Below are 24,355 nucleotides of genomic sequence, written 5' to 3' on the forward strand. Positions count from 1 at the left end.
TGATCCGAACCGTGACCCTAAAACCGTGACACGATCCGAACCGTGAGTTTTGTGATCCGCAACACCCCTAGTTTAAATGACCTCTGACCTACTTTAGTTCAAAGATCATTCATTTTGTTAAAAATGCTGCAGATTTGGTCATTAGTTCAAAATGTGAGAAGATTTGTTTAAAAATGTGTAAATTGATTTTTCTTTAACATTACATAATTGATAAACATGGTACAACATAGTGAGAATGGGATATTTTCCCCATGAAATGTAAGTGATCATCTGAAAATTTAACAATTACTGAGATTAAAAAAGTTCTGAATATTGATATTTGTTTCCCAGCTTGTTATCATTATTGATAATTATGGTAAGAAATCTTCACAAAGAGGAGTATCATTAATAATAATGTATAACTAAAGGCACACTGATCAAATTTGTCATTTCAAATTAGCCTTCATATAACTCAGTACCCACGCGTAGCTCTTAGTTTCAAAAAGGTTGGTGACCCGTTTTATAGTTTTTGTTTGAAAATGAGAACCTCCATCAACACTTTTACTTTGAAAGTTTATTAACTTCCTTTAATGGAAGCGCATTTGGTTTGTTTTGTTTATAAACGTCAAGATAAAAATTCTTCTGCAATTTTGCATCCATAATTGTATCACCAAAAGTATATTTTTACTCTGTTAAAGAGGTGCGACAGATCACGGATAATCTGTGATAATTATTCGTGGAGGACGCAGACACTAAGAGGTCAGGTTTATTTATTTTGAAGATCTGAACAAAAGCATCGGCACACGTCTTTGTGTTTGGCCGTCCCGCACAGGAGAAGCCCGTTACTCCGTCTATTACAGGGACATGCGCTCATGGGAAGTATGGTGAGCAAAAAGGATCATAAATCACCAGAAAAAGCAGGCAGTGTCTCAGCTGCACGTGTACTACAGATATTTGAAATATTTAAATGTTCTCACAGTTAGTAACAATAAAATAATTAATACCAAAAATAATTTAAAAATCCTTGATTTTTCAGGAAATGATTATAAATATTTAAATCCTCGTTACAGCTCTACTTCCAATGGAGGTTCTGCTGTGATCTGATTGGTGGAGAAGCAGATTCAAAGCAGAACTCACTTGTGCTCTGATACTGGCAGTTGTTGACCTTCTCTCTGATGGTGCTCAGGGCGATGGGCTTCTTGATGATGTCGTAGTAGTCAGGAACCTGCGGAGAAACACGACTTATGTGACTGAACACGGCGGCGACACGCTTTTGGATTCAGCTTCTCTGCTTTCATCAAATCATGTTTTCATTCTGTCATGAAAACAGTCAAGAAAATAGAAAACTTTTCAACCTAAAACCTCAGAGATGAAGTCTTACTTTAGAGTTCTTATATTTTTAGTCTAAATATCTGTTTAGATGTTATAAAATTAATTTCAAGCACTTAAAGAAAGTCAGCTCATCTGATCAGCTTTAGGAACTTTCTGAAAGCTCGTTTGGAGCTAGAGAGAACCCCATGCGGCGGCCAAGGCGGTACCTGGGTTTTGGACACCAGCTTCATGAAGGGCCAGCTGTCCTCGTGCCGGACCAGCTCCACGGTCAGCTGCTCACACGCCGACAGCTCGTGGACTCCCTGGTTCCTGCCGGAGGACCGCCGGCTGGACGAGGACTGGTCTGATGGCGAGAGGATGGCTCTGGAGGGCTTGGGTGGGGCGGAGTCTATGGGAGGAGCAGAACATGTGGGCGTGGTTCATTCTCAACATCTCACCTTTGACCCCGCCCAGTACTGCACCTGTCGGTGACTTTTTGTGGCTGTCGCTCTGGCCAGGGGACGCTTTGGCTTTGCTTGTTGGGGTGGAGTTCTCATGACTCAGACGTGCACTGCTTCTCCCCGAGCGGGGCGGAGCTTTGCTCGTGCTGGACTTCGCCTTAGGGGGTGTGGCCTTTTTCCCTGAGGAGCTGTTTGAAGACTCACGTCAGCTCAGGTTTGGCAGAACAACCGAACACGATCAGAAACTCACTTAGAGGTTTTCCCTGATGGCGCCGAGCTGTTTTTGGGTGTGGTCTGCTGCACTTTGGAAGGGGCTGATTGGGACTTGCCTTTGGGGGGCGGAGCTTGGCTCTTCCTGGAACTGAAAAAATAGTAAAGTCAAGCCGGAGAAGCTTCCCAACAGCAAGAGTTCTAAAAAAAAAAACGTAGATTTGTTTTCAAAGATTGAGATTTTCTGTCATCGATGGAAAAGATGGTTTAGAAGTTTTTAAGGGGTCCTACCATGAAAATTCTACTTTTTGAGGTTTTAAGTGGATTTTACTGTTTATTTCTCACTATAAAGAACTTTAAAGCAGCCTTTTGATCTATTTGTGCATTTAAGAGTAATCCTGTAAAAACCTGCACTGTCTGCAGCAGCCCCTCCCATACCAACGGAAACGAGCGGGTGAAACATGCCGACGCAAGATCGCCAGCAGCTCTCTTAAGAAAGAAACTGTGCGGCAAGCTCCGCCCCCTGGCTTACACAACACTCAATTTATCCCCTTACTAGTGATAATCAGAGAAAAAAAAAGTTCATTTTAGATGCAGAATACCGTATATCTTCCAGTTGTGTCCTGTCTTCAATAAATTCCAGCTCAAACAGTTCGTTACTTTTTCCGCGGAGTTTCCTTAAGACCCTTAAAAACTAGAAAAGTTGCATTACCTGCGATAATGCTAGTGTGAATGCTTTATGCTCAATGTGGTAGCTAAAGATGTCCTGAATGTGTTGATACCAAACTTGAATAATTAGCAAAAAGTGCACAAAGAATTTGAGGAATTTCACGAAAAAAAATTGCAATGTTGCTAAAAGTTTAACTTAACTAGCTTAACTTCAAATTAGCCCAAAAATCCTCAGTAGATTCTAACTTAGCCAAAAATGTTAGCATTGTGCTAAAATATTGGCTAAACTCAAGAATAGCCCAAAAAACCTTATTAGATGCCAAATTATTATAAAATATTAGGATGTTGCTAAACTATTAGCTAAACTCAAAATTAGTCATAAAAACCTCAGCAGCATCGACGTCTTTAACATGCTGAAGGTTTTGATACCAATATTGCATAAGTTTCAAAGTGCGCAAAATATTTGATGAATTGTATGACGAAGAAGAAATAAAGAAGCAAAAATTACGTAAATTTGTAAAAAAAAAAAAAAAAGTAAAGTTTACGAATACCAAAAATATAAGCAGTAATTGCTTTAACAAACTGAATGTTTTGATACCAAGATTGCAAAAATTGCTGAAAGTGTGATTGAGTTTTTAACGTGCCAAAAAGCTTATGAAAGAAAAATAATAAATAAAGAGAAACAGAATCACAAAACTCCACCAATAGAAGAAAAACCATAAAGAAAAGCATCCCGAGTCTGATTCTTCCTCTGAAGATAATTTCAGAAGACAGGATGTCTCACTCCCAGACAAAAAGAGAACCGGACCCTGGACACAAACCGCACCTTTCAACCACTTCCTCTTCTTCTTCCTCATCGTCTTCTTCATCCTCAGAATCTTCTTCCTCCTCAGAATCATCTTCCTCCTCCTCTTCCTCGCTTTCTTCCTCCTCCTCATCAATAGAGGATCTTTGTCTAGACGGGATGCGGCTAGAACGCTGTTTGGGTCGGCAGTCGGGACAGAACCAGTCTCCTTCTGGAACAGACTGAAACAGTCGGTTTAGCCAGTGGTTCTTCTGGACCGCAGGAACCGGGTCTGCTGGTTCCAACAGGAAAGGGGAGGGCTTACCTTAAGGCGGGGCCTCAGGCAGTGGGTGTGGTGTCCTCGCTCGCAGCCGTCACACAGCAGCATGTTGTCGGCGTCTCCTTTGCGTCTGCAGATGCGGCAGCGAGCGTTGAGGATGGAGCGCGACCACATGATGCTCCGCTCCAGGCTGGACATGTGGACGAACACCTGGACAGACCAAACTTTACTGAAACCCTGCAGCACAAACGGTGGAAGAAGGTGGAGGAGTGACGTTCTGACCTGAGACAAGCTGCTGCAGGCCTGCAGAGAATCCCTCCAGCGCTCCAGCACCGTCTTCACCACCCGGCCGCTGTCGCTGCCCCTGTCTGACAGAAACACAGCTAAGCAACAACAACAACAACAACAACAACATCAACATGTCAACTGCAGAGCCAGGAGCGGTCCTACCGTCGCTGGCCTGGTCCTCCTCCTTCTTCTTGTTCTTCTTCATCTTGTGATCTTTCTTGGAGTCTTCTTCTCCTGCAGGGAGAAGGTCGGTTTGCATCAGAGCAGCACATGTTGACAGACGGACAGATCCGGTCCGGAGACTCACCCAGAGGGGGTTTGAGGAAGCGCCGCTCGATGCCTTGCTCGATGTCGGCGAGAGCCTGGGACAGGATTCGAACCGAGCTGCTGACCACCTGAGGGGTGCCGCTGCCGCTGATCCCACACGAGGCCGGCCCGTCCGCCCTCAGCTCCTGCAGCCTGTGGCAGACACTCATCAGCCCGCCTGCCGGGCCGGCGTTTCACACTCCATGACCTTTACACACACCTGTCTCTGGATCTCAGGTGTGCAGACTCCACCTCCATGGCCTCCACCTGCCCGTTCACCTTCACGCTCTCTCTGCCGTCGGCGCCCAGCAGCTCGTAGTTTCCCGTTTCCAGCGCCACGCGCCACACCTGTCTGTCCGGGACCTGAACGGAGCCAGGCAGGTGAGCGGTGCCCTGACTGTCACCTCACCTGAGCTGCGACTGCTTCCCTCACCTTCAGGCTTCCCAGAGTCCCCTGGTGGACGCGGTCCTCCAGGTCCAGCAGCAGGTCTCTCAGTCTGCCCTCCATCACCGACTCGGCTGCAGCAGAACCGTCCGGACCGGTTCTGGACGCCTCTGGCTCACCTGGACAAGCAGAACATGTTAACCGGTGGAGCCAGAGGACGAGTCGTTTACCGGCTGCGCAGGCGTCACCTGTGCAGGTGTACTTGCTGCAGTCGCAGGTGCTCAGCAGCTGCTGCAGACGCTCCCGGTCCTGCAGCAGCGCCTCCTTCAGGCTGCTCTCCCTGTGACCCCGAGGGTTCAGAGCCTCAATCAGCCGATCCACCTCCTCCATCGAGCTGTAGAAGGACCAGACGTTCGGCCGGTTCACCGGCAGCGTGTCGCCGAATGAAGGGGCGGGGCTTGAAGCGGTGCTGTGGAGTGACAGACAGCCGTCAGATCTGACCTGCATGAATTCATAAAGGTTTACTTTTACAACCGACCTCTCTGTGGTCCCTTCTTCACCGTCCTCGCTCGGCTTCGGTCGCGGCCGCAGCATGTCTTCAGTCAGACCAAAAGAGTCGTCCTCCACAAAGAGGGCGGAGCCTGAGGGGAGGATCCAGTACCGGCGGTACAGGCGGTCGCGGCCCAGCGGCAGCAGGCAGGTGCAGGCTGCCGCCTTCTGGATCCGCTCCTGCAGCTCTCGGACCTGCGGACACAAACGAGCCGGCGGCTTCTCAGGAGCCTGAAGTGAACCCACCAAAGATGGAGCTGCGCCGCAGACTCACCTTCTCCTGCTCCTTCTCCAGCTCCTCTTTACTCAGAGTGGGAGGAGGAGGAAGAGGTTTGTTCTCCACACTCATCTGCTGATAGTTTTCTCCTTCAGCTGCACAAACAACAACAGCTTTTCAGTCTTCTCGTTTCCTGCAGACCCTGAATGCACCTCCTGGATCTCCAACCTCCTGCAGCCTTTACCTTTCGTCTCCTTTTTACAGGATGGAGGACGCTCTCCGTTGTAATCCTCAGCCGCACGTCCTGCAGTCGTTTCACTGGAAAACAAGTTCAGGTTTTCAGGACTTCCACACATCAGACATGTTCACCCAGCTCGTGAACCAGAACAGAACACTAAAACCCCGACCCGGTTGGACTAGAACTCGGGGCTGCAACCTTTAACACTGATTTCTTACAGACCAGAACCCAACAAGAGCCTCAAAGTCGAACTTTATCATTAAAAAATGCACAATGTTTATGCTTTGTCAATTAAACATTGAGTGTAACTTAAACATTACAGTAATTACATTAAAACAGCTTCTATGTTATATATAACTTCATTTTAATGCAGCATTTTCAATTATTTTAAACTGTATTTGTTCAAAACTCTAAACATTTTATGTAATTTAACAAAATAAAAAAACTATAAATTAAAACATACATTTAAAGAACATTTCTACAGAATTTCTGAGTGTAAATTACACTTTTTTTTGCTTGGATGCAATGACAAAACCTAAATTACTAATTTATTATGTATTCAATCATTTTTCATTAATGCTAAAGAGCCGCTGGACCTTTCTTACCCGTTTGTTGGAAGGCGCTCCATGGCCTCCTGCTCCCTGAGTTTCTCCTCCTTCTCCTTCATCCTCAGCTCCTGCTCTCTCAGCTTCTCCTCCTTTCGCAGACGAACCCTTAAAGTGTGCAGAATCAGTAAGCTCGGTTCTGATCCGGAACAAGAATCTTGTGCGTTTGTTTGGTGATCTCATCTTAAGTGGATCATAACCCCCCGAAAGAGCAGATATCTCAGAGAGAACAAATGTTCACCGAAACTACCTGAAACCCACAATTAGGTGATAATAGACATTTACTTAAATGTGCTTGAGTTGTTGTTCAGAAGAATCATTTGAACAGACTCATATAATGATGGATCTGCAACATTAATGTTTTGTTTCACAACCTTCAAAGGAAATCACCAATCAAAGGATTCCTGAGATGTCAGCAGGTCAATAAACAACTCCAAACATCTCTGGCTTTAAGGGAGTCTTCTTTCGACGGCTTAATTTACTTTTTTTTTTAACAGTCTCCAGGGCAGGATTCATAGAAAAACCCTTTGGAATAATGTTCGTCTCACCTGACCAAACACAATCTCCTACAAATTCCAATAAAACTCAAATAAAAAGGGTGTTTTTAACATGTTTTTGGATTTTTTTTAAAGATGGAGGACATCTATAAAGAAAATGAAACTAAAAATAAAATTTCCAAGTCAGGAGCAGACAAAAAAAATGCAGTTTGAAAAAGTATTTGTCAAGTAGAAATATTCTGGGTGTGGCCACAAGCTCCCTGCCCCGCCCCTTTCTAAAGGAGACAAACGGATGCGTGAAAGTCTGTTTTCCTCGTCTGAGCTGGATTCTGGATCAGAATTGTTCGACTGGAAAGCTCTGATACAGCCCGCCATTTTTGTTGCACCGCTAATGTTAGGTTGGGGGTGTGAGGGGCTGTAAGCTAGCAGGAGAACATGTAAACAAAGAACTCTCGAGGGGAAGAAACTGGGGGTTTACTCCACAAAAACAGTCCCAACTTAGAGGTGAATTTCTAATGAACTCCTACCGCTCTGCAGAGACTATGTTCTTGAAAAAGGTTGTTTTTTTTGTTTGGATTTTGCCTAAAAACAGCAGAATCATTATAAAAAGAAGGAAAATAGATCAAAAGATGATTGGAGAGGGACTTTAGGCCAGTCAAGAGGAATTCTGGGAAAATAATTTTATTTTTACTCCCACCAGTGGTGTTCTTTGGTGTAACCAGACACTTTGACCTTTTATTGGTGGATGAATGATTCGTCTCTTTATCTTCATCTGTGGATGTTAAACCGCTGAATCCTCAAACACCAAAGTGATTGGAGATCATTTTACGACCTTCATCTTTCCCATTTTAACCCTAAACACACCTTTTTGTTTTATCCTACCTGCACTTGAGTATCTTATTTAGGTATTTTGTACTATTCCATGTGTATTTTTGCAAAGTACTATTATTGGATGCTGCGAGTACCTATGGAAGACTTTGGCGAGTCATAAGATTCTTCTCATTTCATAGAGTTGCTCTTGGATACGATACAGACACACCTGTGATGCTGAGGAGAGGCCACACCCGAGTTAACTGCGTTTCCATGGTAACCCTACTTTGTACATGGCATCATCTTTGTGTTCAAATCTGTTTTATTTGTTAGTATATCAGTTTGATACATGCATGTGTGTTTCTTCTGCACCTGTGCGCGGCCTCCTCCCTCCCTCTGCGGTGCTGCTCCGCCCGGATCTCCCTCAGCTCCTGCCTCACGGCTTTCTGCTCCTCCACACAGTCCTCTATCAGATCCCTGCTGGACGCCAGCGTTAGGAGTTTCCCCACCAGAGCCTTCAGGATCTTCAGCTTCTCCTCTGCATGAGAACAAGAGCAGGAATGATTCTTCCCGTTCTCTAAAAGCTCAGAAATTCTTCTGAGAAAAACACTGAAAGTGTGGCGCCCCCTGCAGGAGGACCGGGGTAACTCACTGACCGGCGGTGAGGTCGTACACCGGGGTGGACGACAGCTTCTTCAGCAGCGCCGGCTCGGCCAATCGGAGCTCCACGCACGGGTCGTCCATCACCGTGAACCCGCCCTGCTTCTGGTAGCGGAACTTGGCGTTGCCATGGTTACTGTCGGCCCCGGAGGCGAGGATGTGCAGCCGCAGGATCTCTGACAGCGTGCAGCTGTCCAGGTCCAGCTGTTTGAGGGAGCTGCCCTGATGCAGTTGAGGCCAGGCCGCCGCCAGCGAGGCCACGGCGCTCAGCGCCGACTGGGTGGGGTCCAAGTCGTCGTCCAGCGGGCCCAGCAGGTCTGCAGAAGAACATCCACCTGAAGACATCCACCTCACCGAACGATGCAGCAACACGGGTCGGTCTGTCTGACCTTCAGCCTGATCCTTCAGCTCCTCCTGCTCCTCATCCAGAGCCTGGAAGATGGCCGTCAGGAAGAAGAACAGCAGCTCACACAGAGGACCTTCCGGATCAGAACCAACCAGAGCTTCCTCCAGAACCTCTGTGGATAAACAAAGATCTGTAAGGAACATCACATCCTCCAACGAGCTTTTCTCCGTCCTACGTTTGTCCTCTGAGAGCGGAACAGCAGCTCTGCTCCACTCAGAACCTGAATCTGAGACCACATCAGGCTTGCACACAATGCAAACAACTGAGGAGGATCCAGCAGAACCTGCAGCTGACCGACGTTTACTCAAACCAATCCAACCCGACACTGGCGCCGTGAGGTTCTTACCCAGAGTAATGCCGTCCGGGAACTCATCTTTCAGGTCGAAAGCCTCGCCGAAAGCCCGCAAGAACTCCAGAACCATCAGAGCTTCTCCAAAGAGATTGGGCGGAACCCGGGTCCTCACTGGAACCGGACTGGGCAGCTCCTGAAAGAACACGTGCAGGTCCAACTGTGATCAGAACTGAAGCAGCAAACCAGAACCAAAGGTCAGAAATGAGGTCAAAGCTGGAGCTCATCGTGAACACGAAGGATGAAGAAGCTCCTCCTCCTTCAAAGACTCGGATGTTTCCACTTTAATGGACTAAAATCTGCAACCGGTTGAACACACGGAACCATGACGCAGCAGTTGAGAGAGGAGACGAAAAGACGGATGTTTGAAGACGACGACATCCACTCAAACCAAGCTTCAACCAGGAAGAATCAAAATATGTTTTTCTTTGTTTGGGTTCTCCCATAGACCTTCAAAACTTGTGGAAAATGATGGCTAACTGAGCATTGATTTAATTTATTTTGATTACGTTTATAAGTTTTTGGCTGAGGTGAACCTAGAAGATGAACTGTAATGGTTTTTATATCTCTGCTGACATCTTTAGGCCTCTTTTGCTCTGAGCTTCCTCCAAAAATACAAGGCAAAACTTTAGTAAAAAAGTCTGATCTTTTAGGATTATTTTAGGACTTTAAAGTACATTTTTATCATAACAACGGTTAGTAGCTGTTCAGAGGGGAGTGGCTAAAATGTATTGATTTGTGTATTCTACATAAACGTTTTCTACTGGATCATTAACCAATCATGTCTCATGTTTATGCTCCAATTAACAGCAGTAGTAAGTAGGAAAAAGGATGACGGCTCACCATAGAAAACCTAAAGTGTAACAAGAAAAAAATAATTTTGTTTGTATTGTTTAAAAATATACTTTCTTTACTTGGATCTTCCTGTTTGAGACAGGAAGTCTTTTATTTTGAAAGAAACTCATATGAGCTTCTGTCAAAAGTAAAAATTCCAGTTTATCTCAATATTTATGTATTAATTTGCACACAAAAATAAACATTTCATAATTATTACAAAAAACAACAATGTAATGATGTAAAGTAGTATCACATTTTCCTAAAAGGGTAAAATGATCCTGTAGGGTTTTGATCAGAACCAAACAGGCCCGGATCGCTCTTTTATTGGCAAAGGTTCCAGACTCCTGTGTAATAAACTGAGAATAAATGAGCTTTCTGCTGGTGAGTAAGTCTGCTGCATAAAACAAACTTCCAAGTATTTCAAATTGGAACTCGATAAGTCAATACAGTATCAGGTTTTCTAAATATATATAGAGAGAGAGGTTAAATTTGAGACGTTTTATGACAATTCAAAACCAAATTTAAGGTCATGTGTTTAAAGAAAATGAACAAGTCTAATTTAGCAAGCATACATATAAACACTAAATAATGTAAGAGTAACGAACCAGAGGTTTGAAATTATTATTAAATAGAAGTAAACACTATTATTACTAGTTTTATAATAATTATTACTATTGATTATTTATTTACTCATTAGCTAAATTAAAATTAGTTATTAAAGTAATTACATATTTAATAACTTATTGTGCACCAATGAGCAGGAGTTCATTTGAGATTCTTCTTTTGATTTATAGCTGGTAATACCGACTCCACCAGGAAATGAACATTGTACAATGTACATTAAAACACTTTTTAGAAAACAATATATTAATTTAACATCCTTTGCTTCATCACTTTAAACCATCTGTGGGTTTTATGAGGGACCAAAGGTTATTTCTGTTAAAGTCAGAGCTCCTGAACAACAGCTGAGGAGCTGTTGATTTAAACAGAAAGATTCTGGGAGGTCTGCACAGCGCCTCCTGGTGGACAAAGTTGTTATACGTCAACATAAAACTGAACTCTTAGTTTTAAAGCTTTCTTTGATTAATCCGAGGTCAACCTGCATGTTTGTAGAACTGAATAATCCCGATAAGAATCTTTTGTCCCAGTTATCAGTTATGAACTGATAACTGGATGGTCCCTATTTTCATTTGATTCACTTTCTTTTATTATTTAAGACTCAAACAGAGCACTCCTGTGAAGTACCTGGAACAATAAAGTGAAAATAGTGCAACTATTAACAAGAAAAATGTTTAACTGTAATGTGAGAAAGTTTAAAAACTGTAATGTTGGTTCCTGTTAGAGTCTTTTTGATTCATTATGATTCACGTTAACATAAAAATCATTTAAAAATAGAAGTGATTTACTACTAAAATATTTGTTTTACTTTGACAGTGAGGTCTGGACTGAAGTGTCTTCAGAACATTTTTTAATCACATGTGATCATATCTGTATAAAAATGAAAAACAAATACTTTCTTCTATAATCTTTGCAGAATGAATGTGAAGATGAATTTTCATGAACAGTTCTATCAATTAAACTATTTATTAGTTTTGACAAAATATGGATTTACCATCATTTTTCTCAAACCACCTTTTCCTCAAAGACTTCTGGGAGATTTCTAGTGCACTCGATTTTGGAATTAGTAGATTTGGACAGCACTAGAAATAGCGAACGCACTATATAGCGAGATGGGGGTGAATTGCCTAAAAATGTGTTTCCATTGCAGTTTTGTGAAATGTCACTTTCGATACGCTTCACAAACCATCTCCTAGCGCAGAAACTTTATGAAAAGTCTGAGTGTTTTTTCCTAAATCGTCGTGTTTCCATTAGGCAAATTTATCATCGTAAATCCAATTTGCGCAACTTCATAGTCAATGGAAACTCAGTTATTGTCGTCTCTGTTGAGCTCCACTCTGGTTAAAACCATTTAACCATTTCTCATCATCACTGTTATATTTTAAGTAAATAAAGACTTTAAATTTTATGAATTTCATTAACTACAGCCATGTAAAGCTGTTTTTCTTTTAAATGTCTACCTGGATTTGCATCTCAACTGCTCTAAATTTGTCAAATAAAACTGGAAACTTCCAGGCCAACAAGAGCAGCTGCAAGTGGAAACTGTAAAATCCCATTTTGTCGAAAGTCTTTTGTACAAAATATTTTTTAAATGAAAAGAGCCAATCTGTGGAAGAGTCTCCCCACCAAGATAAAATCTTTAAAGCATCCATCTTTAAAAAGCAAATTAAATTCTGGTTATCAGAGTAACAGCAATGCGAGCACATTGTGTAAAATATTATCTGGCTTTGTGAAGTGTGTAATACGAGATGGTCGAGTACATTTTCTACTTATTTTTAATGGTTATTAATGAATTCCTACAGTTTCTAGTGTGTTACTCTGTATTGTCTTTTCACTGCTTAACTTTTGTCAGTAGAAGCTCCACTAGGGACAGGTGTCGCGAATTAGCCACGGCTATAAACACTAATACAAGCATCAGATTGTTCTAATGCAATCATCTATGTTCTTTATTTTTTCCTATCAAATAAACAATAAAATAAATAAAAAGAAACAAATACCTGATCTTTTTTTCTTTTTAAACACTTCTACAGGTTTGTTTGAGTTAAGACAAAAAGCAAGAGACACTTTTGAGCCCTGAATTCAGAATCTGTGAACTTCTTGCTAACTTTACCAAACTGTGTTTGAGCTCAAACTTCGGCCGTATTCTGCTGCGCTTTACGGAAGTAAAAAGTCATGATCTGTTCATGATATGAAATTAATAAAAATCAGATTTCGATTGAGTGTGAAACGGCGTGATCTGGCCTAATTTCCGATCACGTGATCGGGTTGGAATGGTGCATTCACTGACCTTCAGGTCCTCACACTCCATGTCCTCCCTGGGTTTGCTCAGCAGCTTCAGTCTCTGGGCGTACTTCTTCTTCTCCTCCTTCAGCTTCTCCCGCTCCTGTGGATCACCTCCGTCATTTCTCCTCTCTTCCACACGTTCAGATCTGAGCGCAGAGACTCACCCTCTCCTTTTCCAGCTTCCTGCGCTCCTTCTCCTCCTTCTTCCTCTGCTTCTCCTCCTCAAACCTCTTCCTCTGCTCCTCCTTCAGCCTGTCCTTGTCCTCCCGCTCCCTCCTCTTGGCATCCTGCGCCCCCTCCCGCTCCCTCTTTAGCCGAGCTTTGTCCTGAGCGGCGGCGGCCATCTCCTCCCTCTTCTGCAGCAGCTTCAGCTTCTCCTCCATCGCTTGAAGAGGCGACAGACTCGCCTGGAGACGCAGCAAAGACACGGTGAACAAAACCCAACAGTCAAGTCAGTTCAAGTTCTCCTCCCTCTTTAAGATGGGATCTTATTCTACACTGAAGTTACCGTGAGTTTAAATTAGAGGATATTTAGGGAAGATAAGACACACTTTGGAGAAGTCCAGAATGAACATTTAGGTTTGCATTTGAAAAGTAAACCTCCTCGAAAGTAAGAATCTGAAATTTGTTCTCATACTTTGGGGGACACGATTGGATCAAAAACGACAACTTCCTTTAAAAAAACAACGTCTCAAAGCAGAAAAATCCTGCAAACAAAAGAAGGCTTTTAGAAATACAAGTTTGAATTTTGTCAATTTACAAAGTGATCGATGAAGAAAAGAAATCTATATTTGGAGTTTCTGCCTTTTGGTTTCAAACCAGCACAGATTGTTTCCGGCTCACTGGCACAACGTCAGGGATTTAGTAGGATTGTTTTCAGGTGTTTGATCAGCCAATTAGAGCAAACAGCTGCTGAAAATCATCAACGACACACGGAGGTTCAAACCAGACATGAACAGTTCTGGAGGCTTCAAACTGAACTCTGCTGTCACGGTGAGGCTGTGAAAGAGAGAAGGTGGTTCGAGGTCTGCTGAAGATCTCACAGCAGATTCTAGAGGTTCAGACTTCTGAAGAACCCTGAGGATCGTAGACGCCGAGGTCGACCACGTAGGGGAGCAGATGATGACAGATCAAGCTTATTGCCCTTCAAAATAAGAGGTTTCGTTGCGTCTTCAGCTCAGAACTGCCAGAAACCATGGAGCTCGGGTTTACCCGTTTGCTGTCTGGAGAGAAGTGTCTTCATGGAAGAATTAATCAACCTCCAACATAAAAACAAGTGACTCAGATCTGCAGGGAAATAGCAGCGGATCTGAACTGATGAGTTCAAATCTGAAGTATTGGTCTGCAGCAGAAGGAAGTTTGTTCTTCAGAGGATGGAGAGGAAACCGTGAAGCGTGGCGGAGGTTCCTTCAACATTTGTGATTCTGCAAGTGGAGTTCTAGGCACATATTTACCCATCATGCATTAGGAGAAGTATGATTGGTTCCAAATGTCCCAAACATCCAACCAAAGTTAATGAGAACAATCTTCAGACTAAAGACGAAGTGATGGCACGGCCTCCACAGAACTTTGATCTCAACAAGTCTGTCTGGGTTGACATGAAGACACAGAAGGATCGAGTCCAGAAGGGTTTGGAACCACCAACCAGTCGAGTTCCTTCAAAAACTGTGAGCAAACGTGGATTCTTCTCTTGTTTTTACGACTCCTGCATAAAACCGTGATAACTCTCCAGGAGAAGCAGCAAACGAGGTCGAACATTAAAAACTGAACAATGGACGGATCAAAAAAAAAAAAAAAGCTGAGATGAGGAAGAAAAGTTTGGCAACAAACTGCAACTTTGTTTCAGCTGCTCTGATGAAAATCACTTTTCTTCACTTCCTTTTTCTATTTAAAAAAAGGATCAATACCTTCAATTACTGCAGAACTTTGATAGAAGACTTAATAATTACGGAGGCTGATGATGGATGCAAAATAACAGAATTCACTTTGATTCACAAGTTTATAACAATATGATCTTGAAGTCGATTTAACTTCAATTTTTCATGTCAAAATTATTTTCTAAATTAAGTTCAGTATATAAAAAACTGTTTTATATAAATGTTTCCTTTAACCAAACAAAAGACTTTAATCAAATTATAACTTTATGGTGATTTTTATTTTTTTAATAAAATTTTACTTGATTTGATTAATCAAAGAATTTTTAGGACTAATTCATAAAATCCCAACAAGAACATTTCTTCAACAAGACGAGTGTGTACCTGTCCAGGTGAGGCGCATGCTCCCCCATTAGAGGAGGGAGAGCTGAACGGGAACTGGGGGGGCTCATCGGGGAAGAACTGGGAGAAGATCTGTTCGGAGAGCTGGAACTTCTTCACGGTGGAGGCCTGAGACAGGAGGACACGTCACTCAGGACCGCTGGTCTGGAGGTTCACAGGCAACAGTCCTGACCTCACCTTCAGCATGATGAAGCCTCTCTGAGGCTCGCAGTGCTGCTTGTAGAGCAGCTTCAGCTTCTCTCTGGACAGGATGGACTTCCTCCGACTGAAAGACACGGAAGATGAGGAGATGAAGGTCAGCAAACATGAAGATTAACCACGGGGTTCAATTTGAACAAAAAATTTGAATGTTTGCTGCTCAGCAAATAAATAAAATCTAATAAAAATCAAAATAAAAAATATACATAGTAAAAATCAGAAAAAAATTATAGAAATATTCTGAAAAAATATAGTAAAAGTCAGAAAAATATCCCACAATTCTGAAAAAATTGTAAAAGAATTCTGGAAAAAAAAATTTAGTTAAAAAAAAAACAATCGGGAAAAAAAACGGAAAAAATAAAGTAAAAATCAGAAAAAAATATAGCAAATGTATTGATTTTTTTTTTGTAAAAATCAGAAAACATAGGAAATTATTAAAAAATATAGTAAAAATCAGAAAAAATAAAGTATCATTCTGAAAAAAAAATTATAGCAAAATTCTGGGGGGAAAAAAAATAGTAAAAATCTGAAAAAAAAAATAGCAAAATTCTTGATTTGTTTAAGTAAAAATCAGAAAAACTCTAGAAAATTCCTTAAAAAATATAGAAAAAAATAAAGCATAATTTTGAAAATCAGAAAAAAATAGCAAAATTTTGGGAAGAAAAATTAAGTCAAAGAACAAAAAAATATACATAGAAAAAAGCAGAAAAAGATTATAGAAATATTCAGAAAAAATATAGTAAAAGAATCATTTAAAAAATGATCGCAAAATTCTGACAAAAAAACAGTAAAATCAGAAAAAAATCATAGCAAAATTATGGAATAATTAAAAATCTGAAAACATTATAGAAAATTATTTAAAAAATATCTTTAAAATCAGAAGTGTATCAAAATTCTTAAAAAATATAGTAAAAATCAGAAAAACTTATAGCAAAACTATCCTGCTTCGTGGCCAATACTGTTGTACATAGATTTGTACTGACGTATATTTAATCCTTTCTGGTGAAGGTCTTTCTGTAGCCACAGTTGAGACGTTCTCCTTGAAAAGCCACATTTCCCCAGAAATTTGTAGCATTTCACGATCCAGTTCCAATAGGGAGCTGAAAACACTGTGTGCTGAACTGATGACAACCAACTACTTTACAGGAACCTAAACTCCAATCATCGATACTGTCAGGTTGTAATCTGCTACAATTTAATCTGAATCTCATTAAACTATTTTGTGTTTTAAGGTCTTTTGCATCGAAATTATTAGAATTTCAGTATTTTTCACAAACTTTTCAAGCTTCTAGAAATTACATTATCAATTTCCAAAAACTTTCCAGGTCTATCATGACCGTATGAACCCTGACAACCAGACAAACCACACAGAACCTGCAGAACAAACTCCAGGTGAAGCTCCTCACCTGATCTGATTGGCTTTGACGGTGAAAGGCTCGCTGTGTTCATCGCTCATCATCCTCACGGTGTATTTGAACACAGACGGACTCAAAGGTTTTTTTTTCCTGAAACACAAACACAGAATTCAGACTCATACCAGCATCTGTCCGACTCATCTACCAAAATCCTAAAAGGAGGAAAACTGTTTTTCAAAAGCTGGGTTTAGCGGTTTATACAAGCATAGAATCTTCTGAACTGACCCTTTGGCGTGCACGACGGGACTCTGGAACGCGTCGTCCTCTTCATCGCTGTCACTGATAACGATGGTGTCAATCTGAGCTGGGTTGGCGTGGCCGTTAGTGCCCGTCGCTCTGTTGGCGGGCGCCACTCCGTTAGCGCTGGAGTACGGCGAGTGCACCTCCAGGATCTCACACATGTGCCTGAAACACAAGATTGCTTGTTTTACAGAAGTTTACTACAAATACAACAATAATAAACTTCATCCCCAACAAAAACACAAACATTAAAGAAAAAAAACAATTTATTTTCAAACTTCAGCCACCACGAGGCTAATACCAGACATGGTGAACTGCAACTACATCAACATCAGTTACTACGGCAACCGTGCAGCCTCAAAAACACATCCTGGGAGCGTACCTGACCCCGTTGCGCCTGCTGACCTCCACCACTTCTCCAGGGAAGAAGCGGTCCTTGACGAAGGCGTAGACGTCCTCGCAGAGCTCCACCAGCCGGCTGCGGTGGCTCAGCGCAGCCAGGTGGAGGAGGGGCACCAGCAGCGCCCGGGGAAAGCTGCGCAGGCTCTGCCGCGCACGCTGCTCGCTCTCCACCGCCTCCAGGTACGTGAGGCCCGCTCGCCCCGTGAGCGCACAGCTCCACACAAGGCTGTTGCAGAGGATGGTCCTCTCAAAGAACTCACTGTGGAAGAGAGGAGGATTACGTTCACATGTGGGTATCTGGATACATGAAACACGTTAAGCGGATATGAAGATTTGCTTCTCGATTTTCTTTGAGTTTCGTGCTTGGATCTTTCAGAGTTCTGGGGTGGATCTGCACACAGTTAAGAGCTGTTTTTATTAAAATAAATGAAAAATCAAAGAAAAAAATGGGTAAATAACCACAGGAAAGCCTTAGAAACTTGAATAAAACCACTTGAACCTCTTTAGAATCAGCCTCCACATGCATAGACATCACATTTGGATTATTTTACCACAACAATTTGACTAAGAAATGAAAAAAAATGCATTAAACAAGAGCTCAGGTCTCAAGAGTTTAAATAAAAAGTCTGGATACCCAGAGTGTAACACAAAGAATGAAAAACCTCTCGTGGATTTGAGGACCATATACTAAATCAACTTAATTCTGATACAGAAATTCAAAGTTCAGAAAATTTTCCAATTTAATACAATTAACTTGACTATTGGTCTGTAAAACTATCCTTCTTAAAAACATTTTTTCTGGGGTTATTAATAGATCAGTTTTATTTTTATTGTCACTTCACATTATATATATTCAACATCCAACCAAAATGGATTTTTCACAGAGCAAATTATTTGTTTTATACGCAAATTAGTATTTTGGAAGCATGAGAACATAGAATTACTGTGAATATGATCATAGCGGTGGAATAAAGGAAGTATTGTTCATTATAAAATTAATATAAGCAGTATAGATAAACGTTAAACAACAAAGAAAAGGGGGATTATATGAGGTGCAGGTGTCATTTACCATCAAAATAATTGCATGTAAACGCACACAAAAGGATTTATGAACATTAAGTGAAAGTAAATAGATGTTTAGGATGATTCATAACATAATATGATGAAAATATTCATTTTAAAACATTAGATTCGATCAAAATTAACAATTGGCTTTTTAAACTTATTAATAAATAGCTTTAAAGGAAAATTTTTACTTAGATAATTAATATTTTTAGATCTAGTTGTAAAATATTTAATCACAAACTGAGCCAAAGCATGAATGTTTGCTATTCAAATAAAACTTTATTTATAAAGCACTTTTCAAACAAAGTGCTTTACAGATTAAATCATGTTTTAACCTAAAAACCAAAAGCAAAACTAAGTTTTTACTTAAAAAATATATGAAAATATTGTACTTTTTGGTTTCTTTTTCCCAAATAAAGAGTGAAAATCCTCACAGACAGCCGCAGCTTCAGACTATATCCTATAATAACCACATTTCTGCTTCATTACAGTGTAAATAACGTGTGATTAGAGCTTTTTATCACCGAAAACAGCACTTAGTGTTCATGGTTCTGATAAACAAGCAGGTCCAACCCGCAGGAAAAACCCAGAAGGTCGTTTGTGTCACCAAAAATAAGTTTTTACATGAAAATTTGTCTCAGGAAGGCGGGGGGAAGTTTGTGTTTTTATTATTATTTGTTCCGTTTAGCGTCTCTAAATGGTGGCACGAGCCATGGCGGGAGCGGGTTCGGCGGTTACAGCCGGGTCGTTTGCTAACGGCTAACGAGCGGCTGACAGGCGGCGGCGTCGCTGCTCTGTCCCGGGCAAACCGCGGCTCGGGCCGCCCTGACCGGCCACCTGCCCCACCAGCCGGTCAGACAGACACCTGTCCCGCGGAGGGGACCCCCAACAGCCTCCCCCTCCAGCCGGGATAAAAAAAAAAAGTTAGCTTCGTACAGAAAGTTTGACGAACTCCCCGCCGCGCTCGCGGTGGCCTCGCCGTTACTCACTCGTAGGTCCGGAAGATTTCGTGGGTGATTTTACAGAGAAACACTTCTTCATCCGGCCGCAGGTCCGCCGGAGGCTTCTGTCGGATGAAGGCTTTTCTGTGGAGCAGCGGCATCTCGGAGCTCCGCTTCTGCGCTGGAATGAAAGAAAAGCAGGGAAACCGAAAAATTACATCCGAGACGGCAAAGTGGAGCGTCCGAACGGAACCGCGGACTGAGCGCGGCGGAGTGAGGAAGAGGAGGAGAGCGGGTCTTTTGTTAGACGCGCCGATAATCTGCCCGCATGGAAATGTTCCTCCTCAACGTGAGAGCCGACGCGCTCGGTTGTGACCCAATTCCACAGTAAACGCTCAGCCTGCGGTTCCGAGGCGCAGCGGGACGAGATAAGAAGCTTTTTTACCAACGTCAGCTACGGTGAAACAGCGTCCACCGGTCCGAAGATAGGAGAAAGAGTCGCGGGCTGAAGCGGCTCACTGGCGGCTTGTTGACGAAGTTTTATCCCACTTCAGACTCATTCATCTTCTTCTACGTATTTGGCAGCGCGTGACTAAACTCTGACGGATCTTTATCGCCCCCTACAGGACGGGCTCCATTAAAAACACCCACTCTGTCTATGAAAATAAAAAATAAAACATTTTACCAACAAAACTTAGTTTTATTAAAAAGGACAACATGAAAAAAGGGAGGTCAGAAAAATAACTTATTATATTGAATTGAATTAAACTTTATTCACATCACAAAGAATAAATCAACAAAAAGGCAAAAAAGTGGCATAAAGAAAAAAAAAACATTAAATTGACTAAATACATGAATTTTTTATAAGTAATAAGTTCATAAATTAATAATATAGGATATTGACAAGTAATACATTTAAAAATTATAGCAAAAATAAATAAATAATAATAAACACACACATATATACATATATATATATATATATATATACACACACAGTATATATACAAGTACACACATATATATATATGTTTGCATATATACACCCATACACATATGTACACATGTAAATATATACCCATATACCTACACATGTGCAAACATATACTCATATAAACATATATAAATACACCCACACACATGTCTACAATGAGAATATATACATGCAAATCACATTACATGAAAATATATCAGCCATGGCAAGATTCAAAATTGTGTTTCGGACTTTTGAACCTTTTTCTTGTGGCCTTTTTGACATGATACACGACATATATATAAAAAATTTAAACTTAACTTTCTTTTCTGGATATTAATTTATTAACATTCTTGTGAATTAGCAACAAACTAAAAAACGTCGTTTTAGATAGCATGTAGCAGGCCCCATAAAAACACCCACCCCGTCTATAAAAATAAAATAAAAAATTTACCAACAAACTTACTTTTATAAAACAGAAGGAATTGTTCCAGAAAAAATGAATTTTACTGAATACAAGAGGTCAGAAAAATAAATTATTGCATGAAAATGTGTCACCCATGACAGTATTTTAAATTTTTAATATTTTGAACCTTTTTTCTTTTGGATTTTTTCACATAATGGATGACATAAATAAAGAAAATTAAACTTAATTTGCATTTCTGAGTATTTATTTATCAACATTTTTGTGAATTGATAGCAGTGATGTAGGTGTTACAGTTGGTGGGACAAGATCCTTGTTCCATTTCATTCTGATGCATCCACTCGTAGATGACTATATCCATATACAACTTTGTTTCCCTCGTCCAAGCTGGAATCTGGCTCAAAAATTACGGCAGGATGGTTCCAATGTTGCCACTATTGTTTTAGGGTTGCCAGCTAGCAGGAGAGATTGTAAACAAAGGGATGATGGGAAATCAGTGCAGGTTTACTTATTAACAAATCTCCCCCATAACCCAGAGGCGAAATTCTGATCCTGCTGCTCTGCAGAAACTAGGTCCTTCAAAACAAGTTTTTGGATTTTGACTAAAAATTGCATAATTATATATAAAATACTACTGGGAACGCTTTTACAATAGATGATCAGATTGGGATTGAGACATTAACAGCAAAAATATTTTTTACAAATCTAAATCAAATGTTGGGTTGCTACATAACCATTTTATGTAGTATTATACATGTATTATATTGTATTGTATTATATTTGATACAAACATTTCTGAGACCCCTATCATATTAGAATGTTCCAAACTTCCTGTAATTATGTACATAACTGTTCGTTTTCTGTGCTATAGTTAATCATCTTTCCACTAGGGGGCAGTAGAAGGACTCTTCCTGCTCATTTCAAAATGGCTGCTTCCTTGAAATCTCAAGAACACTTTAGGCGTGAAAAGTTTTGCTAATTTTCAAAAATTTTATGGTGAGAATAACTTGTCTAATATATTTTTTTAAATATTACTAACTGCTTTATTGAAATAATCTAAAATTAGCTGATTATTCTTTATAGTAAATTTACACCATTTAAAAATGTGTGAATCAAATTTAAGACAGTGGGGAAAAAAACTTTTTTTTAAATAATGGTTAGTTAAACTAACTTCAATTGAAAAAAAAAAACAAAATCACCAAACAAGTCACAACTGACAGTGTATCTCTTGAGGGAAAATGAGCTATTTTTGTGGATTTCATCTGTTTTTAAAAATAAAATCTCAATAAAAAATAAAAAAAAAAACAGTCTATTCTTTGACGTACTATTGAGCTTTAAAGGGTTAACCTTTAGCAGTCTGTGGCCTCATTTTTTTTTACTTTATAATTTCCTTTATTAATTTACATTTAAAACTGTTTTATATGACAATGACCCATCTTTTTAGTAAAACTCTAAACTTTTGTTTTTTTACCAGCATTTCTTTGATTATTTCACACAATAATTCCACAATCAACCCAAAACTGTACAAAAACAAATTTTCAAGTATTATTATTTATTTATTTATTTTACTGCAAAGAAGTTGAGCTGACATATGTCTGGTATACCAACAATAATATGCTTTATTTATCAGGTACATTCACATATTAACAAATAAATCAGACTTGACTGAATTTCAGATCAGGTGAAGAGGCAAAACAAAAGAGTGTAAAAAATAATACTGGTGATCTTAATTGAGTAATAAAAGCAGTTTATATTATCTGAGCGTCTGTCTACAGGTAACCACATTCCACAGGTGTGCCGTTCCTCAGTCACATGACCCTGCACATGTGTTACTTGTCCTCGGTGGATGGTACAGGTGTGTCTGAGGGGTGACCCTCCACAGTCACATGACCTGAAATAGGTGCAATCGTCCTTGGTCACTTGACGTCACACAGGTGTGATTGTCATGTGTCACATGACCCTGTACAGGTGTGTCTGAGGTATAAACGTCCTCGATCACATGACCCTGTACAGGTGCGTCTGAGGTATAAATGTCTTCGATCACATGACCCTGTACAGGTGTGTCTGAGGTATAAATGTCCTCGATCACATGACCCTGTACAGGTGTGTCTGAGGTATAAGCGTCCTCGATCACATGACCCTGTACAGGTGCGTCTGAGGTATAAATGTCCTCAATCACATGACCCTGTACAGGTGTGTCTGAGGTATAAATGTCCTTGATCACATGACCCTGTACAGGTGTGTCTGAGGTATAACTGTCCTCAATCACATGACCCTGTACAGGTGTGTCTGAGGTATAAGCGTCCTCGATCACATGACCCTCCACGTGTTACTTTCACAGGTGTCTCTCAGGTGTGTCTGTCCCCGGTCACATGACTCTGTACAGGTGGATCAGTGCGAGGCTTTCAGGGTCTGAATCTTTTCCCAGGTACACGTTGTGATCTACAGGGAGCTCCTCCAGCCATCCCGGCGGCAACTGAATCTGTAGAGGAGAAAAGAAATCTTGAACACGACGTCATGATGGCATGATTCAGGTGTGGATGCTGTTCTTCACCTGGAGAGCGTCCAGACTCTCCTGCAGACTGGGGACAGTAACCAGCAGACATCCTGTCCTCCTGAAGTTCTGCATGATGAAGTTCCACGCTCTGAAATCAAAGAACCCTCTTGGTGAAGAACGAGCAGCTGTCAGACTTGGTTCCTTCCTGAAACTCTGTTTCTACCTGACTTGCTCGCTGGGCTCCATGAAGTATTCAAACACGTTGTTCATGATCAGCACGTCTGCGTTCTGCAGCAGAACATCTTGTGTGCAAACATCAGTGTGGAGAACCTGGAGAAGAGGCAGTGAAGTTTTTAAAAGTCCTCGATTGAATGAACCAGAATTCTTGAAATCAGTTCTGACAGATAAAGTCATGACCGTCCTTTCAGGTGGATACGGGACGTCTGTGGGTGAAAAATGGTCAGACGTGTACGGGGCACAAAATATCTACGTCATGGAATGTAGGTGTAGATTTTTTTCTACGGTTATGCTGCGGTTGTAGTGAACACTTATACCAGTGTTTTTTCAACCTTTTTGAGCCAAGCTACTTCTATCCTGGGGGCCGGATAGAATTACCAGGAGGGCCGGATAGAATTACCAGGAGGGCCGGATCCGGCCCTCCTGGTAATTCTATCCGGCCCTCCAGATCATTATATTTTATTGTTGTTAATGGTGATCTTATTTCTAAATTGTATAATTTTGCCTTTTTATTATTCATTATTATGTTAAAAAGTTATGGTCCTAAAGTTTTAAAAATGGGCGTTCTGCTAGCTCTTCGGACTATTTTGGCATTTAGATCTTTTAGGCTGTTTTGGAGTTAAGCTAATATTTACACGCTAGCTGCTTTGGCTAATTTAGGCTTTTCTTAAGTTTTTTAAGCTAATTTGGCATTTAGGACTCTATGCATAGAGCTGTGTGACATATTTCCGTCCGGAAATGACTGAGCAGTCGAGGGCTGAATGCAGAAGTAGGTCGTGCATAAAGCCCAATGGGGTATTCTTGGCATTTTCAGCTATCAACTTCTGCAGCCAAATTCAGCTATCAGAATTCACACTAGAATATTCGCAGGTAATGCTACAATTATGTTAAGAAGTTGAATGAATGAATGAATGAAATGGTTTATTTCAAGCAATCAGGTCATAA

At 40.9% G+C, this 24,355-nt stretch overlaps 2 protein-coding genes across 3 annotated transcripts in view; both read right to left on the reverse strand.

Annotated features, from left to right (window-relative positions):
- The window catches only part of baz1a (bromodomain adjacent to zinc finger domain, 1A), a 23,745-nt gene extending 3,760 nt beyond the window's left edge, over nucleotides 1-19,985 (reverse strand). The window contains exons 1-29 of one of the 2 annotated variants that reach the window (XM_024268466.2): nucleotides 19,725-19,985; nucleotides 19,328-19,460; nucleotides 17,254-17,532; nucleotides 16,857-17,036; nucleotides 16,623-16,721; nucleotides 15,196-15,283; nucleotides 15,001-15,126; nucleotides 12,907-13,149; nucleotides 12,747-12,842; nucleotides 9,002-9,140; nucleotides 8,639-8,767; nucleotides 8,246-8,566; nucleotides 7,962-8,127; nucleotides 6,283-6,390; nucleotides 5,684-5,757; nucleotides 5,497-5,594; nucleotides 5,212-5,417; nucleotides 4,922-5,142; nucleotides 4,722-4,852; nucleotides 4,509-4,651; nucleotides 4,290-4,441; nucleotides 4,145-4,216; nucleotides 3,977-4,062; nucleotides 3,740-3,904; nucleotides 3,457-3,656; nucleotides 2,002-2,112; nucleotides 1,773-1,939; nucleotides 1,518-1,699; nucleotides 1,117-1,204 (exon numbers count right to left, since the gene is read on the reverse strand). In XM_024268466.2, coding sequence (XP_024124234.1) covers nucleotides 1,117-1,204; nucleotides 1,518-1,699; nucleotides 1,773-1,939; nucleotides 2,002-2,112; nucleotides 3,457-3,656; nucleotides 3,740-3,904; nucleotides 3,977-4,062; nucleotides 4,145-4,216; nucleotides 4,290-4,441; nucleotides 4,509-4,651; nucleotides 4,722-4,852; nucleotides 4,922-5,142; nucleotides 5,212-5,417; nucleotides 5,497-5,594; nucleotides 5,684-5,757; nucleotides 6,283-6,390; nucleotides 7,962-8,127; nucleotides 8,246-8,566; nucleotides 8,639-8,767; nucleotides 9,002-9,140; nucleotides 12,747-12,842; nucleotides 12,907-13,149; nucleotides 15,001-15,126; nucleotides 15,196-15,283; nucleotides 16,623-16,721; nucleotides 16,857-17,036; nucleotides 17,254-17,532; nucleotides 19,328-19,440 — 4,183 coding nt within the window. In that variant the 5' untranslated portion in view covers nucleotides 19,441-19,460; nucleotides 19,725-19,985. Of the gene's footprint in view, nucleotides 1-1,116; nucleotides 1,205-1,517; nucleotides 1,700-1,772; nucleotides 1,940-2,001; nucleotides 2,113-3,456; nucleotides 3,657-3,739; nucleotides 3,905-3,976; nucleotides 4,063-4,144; nucleotides 4,217-4,289; nucleotides 4,442-4,508; nucleotides 4,652-4,721; nucleotides 4,853-4,921; nucleotides 5,143-5,211; nucleotides 5,418-5,496; nucleotides 5,595-5,683; nucleotides 5,758-6,282; nucleotides 6,391-7,961; nucleotides 8,128-8,245; nucleotides 8,567-8,638; nucleotides 8,768-9,001; nucleotides 9,141-12,746; nucleotides 12,843-12,906; nucleotides 13,150-15,000; nucleotides 15,127-15,195; nucleotides 15,284-16,622; nucleotides 16,722-16,856; nucleotides 17,037-17,253; nucleotides 17,533-19,327 lie in introns of both variants that reach the window. The other variant, XM_036209898.1, reaches the window with a different exon arrangement.
- A 2,059-nt stretch (nucleotides 19,986-22,044) lies between these two features.
- The window catches only part of zgc:109986 (uncharacterized protein LOC553566 homolog), a 6,339-nt gene continuing 4,028 nt past the window's right edge, over nucleotides 22,045-24,355 (reverse strand). Inside the window, exons 6-8 of the mRNA XM_036209878.1 lie at nucleotides 23,397-23,503; nucleotides 23,231-23,321; nucleotides 22,045-23,158 (exon numbers count right to left, since the gene is read on the reverse strand). Coding sequence (XP_036065771.1) covers nucleotides 23,045-23,158; nucleotides 23,231-23,321; nucleotides 23,397-23,503 — 312 coding nt within the window. The 3' untranslated portion in view covers nucleotides 22,045-23,044. The remainder of the gene's footprint in view (nucleotides 23,159-23,230; nucleotides 23,322-23,396; nucleotides 23,504-24,355) is intronic.

Source organism: Oryzias melastigma, linkage group LG22 (genome assembly GCF_002922805.2).
Source record: "Oryzias melastigma strain HK-1 linkage group LG22, ASM292280v2, whole genome shotgun sequence".
Lineage (NCBI taxonomy): Eukaryota > Metazoa > Chordata > Actinopteri > Beloniformes > Adrianichthyidae > Oryzias > Oryzias melastigma.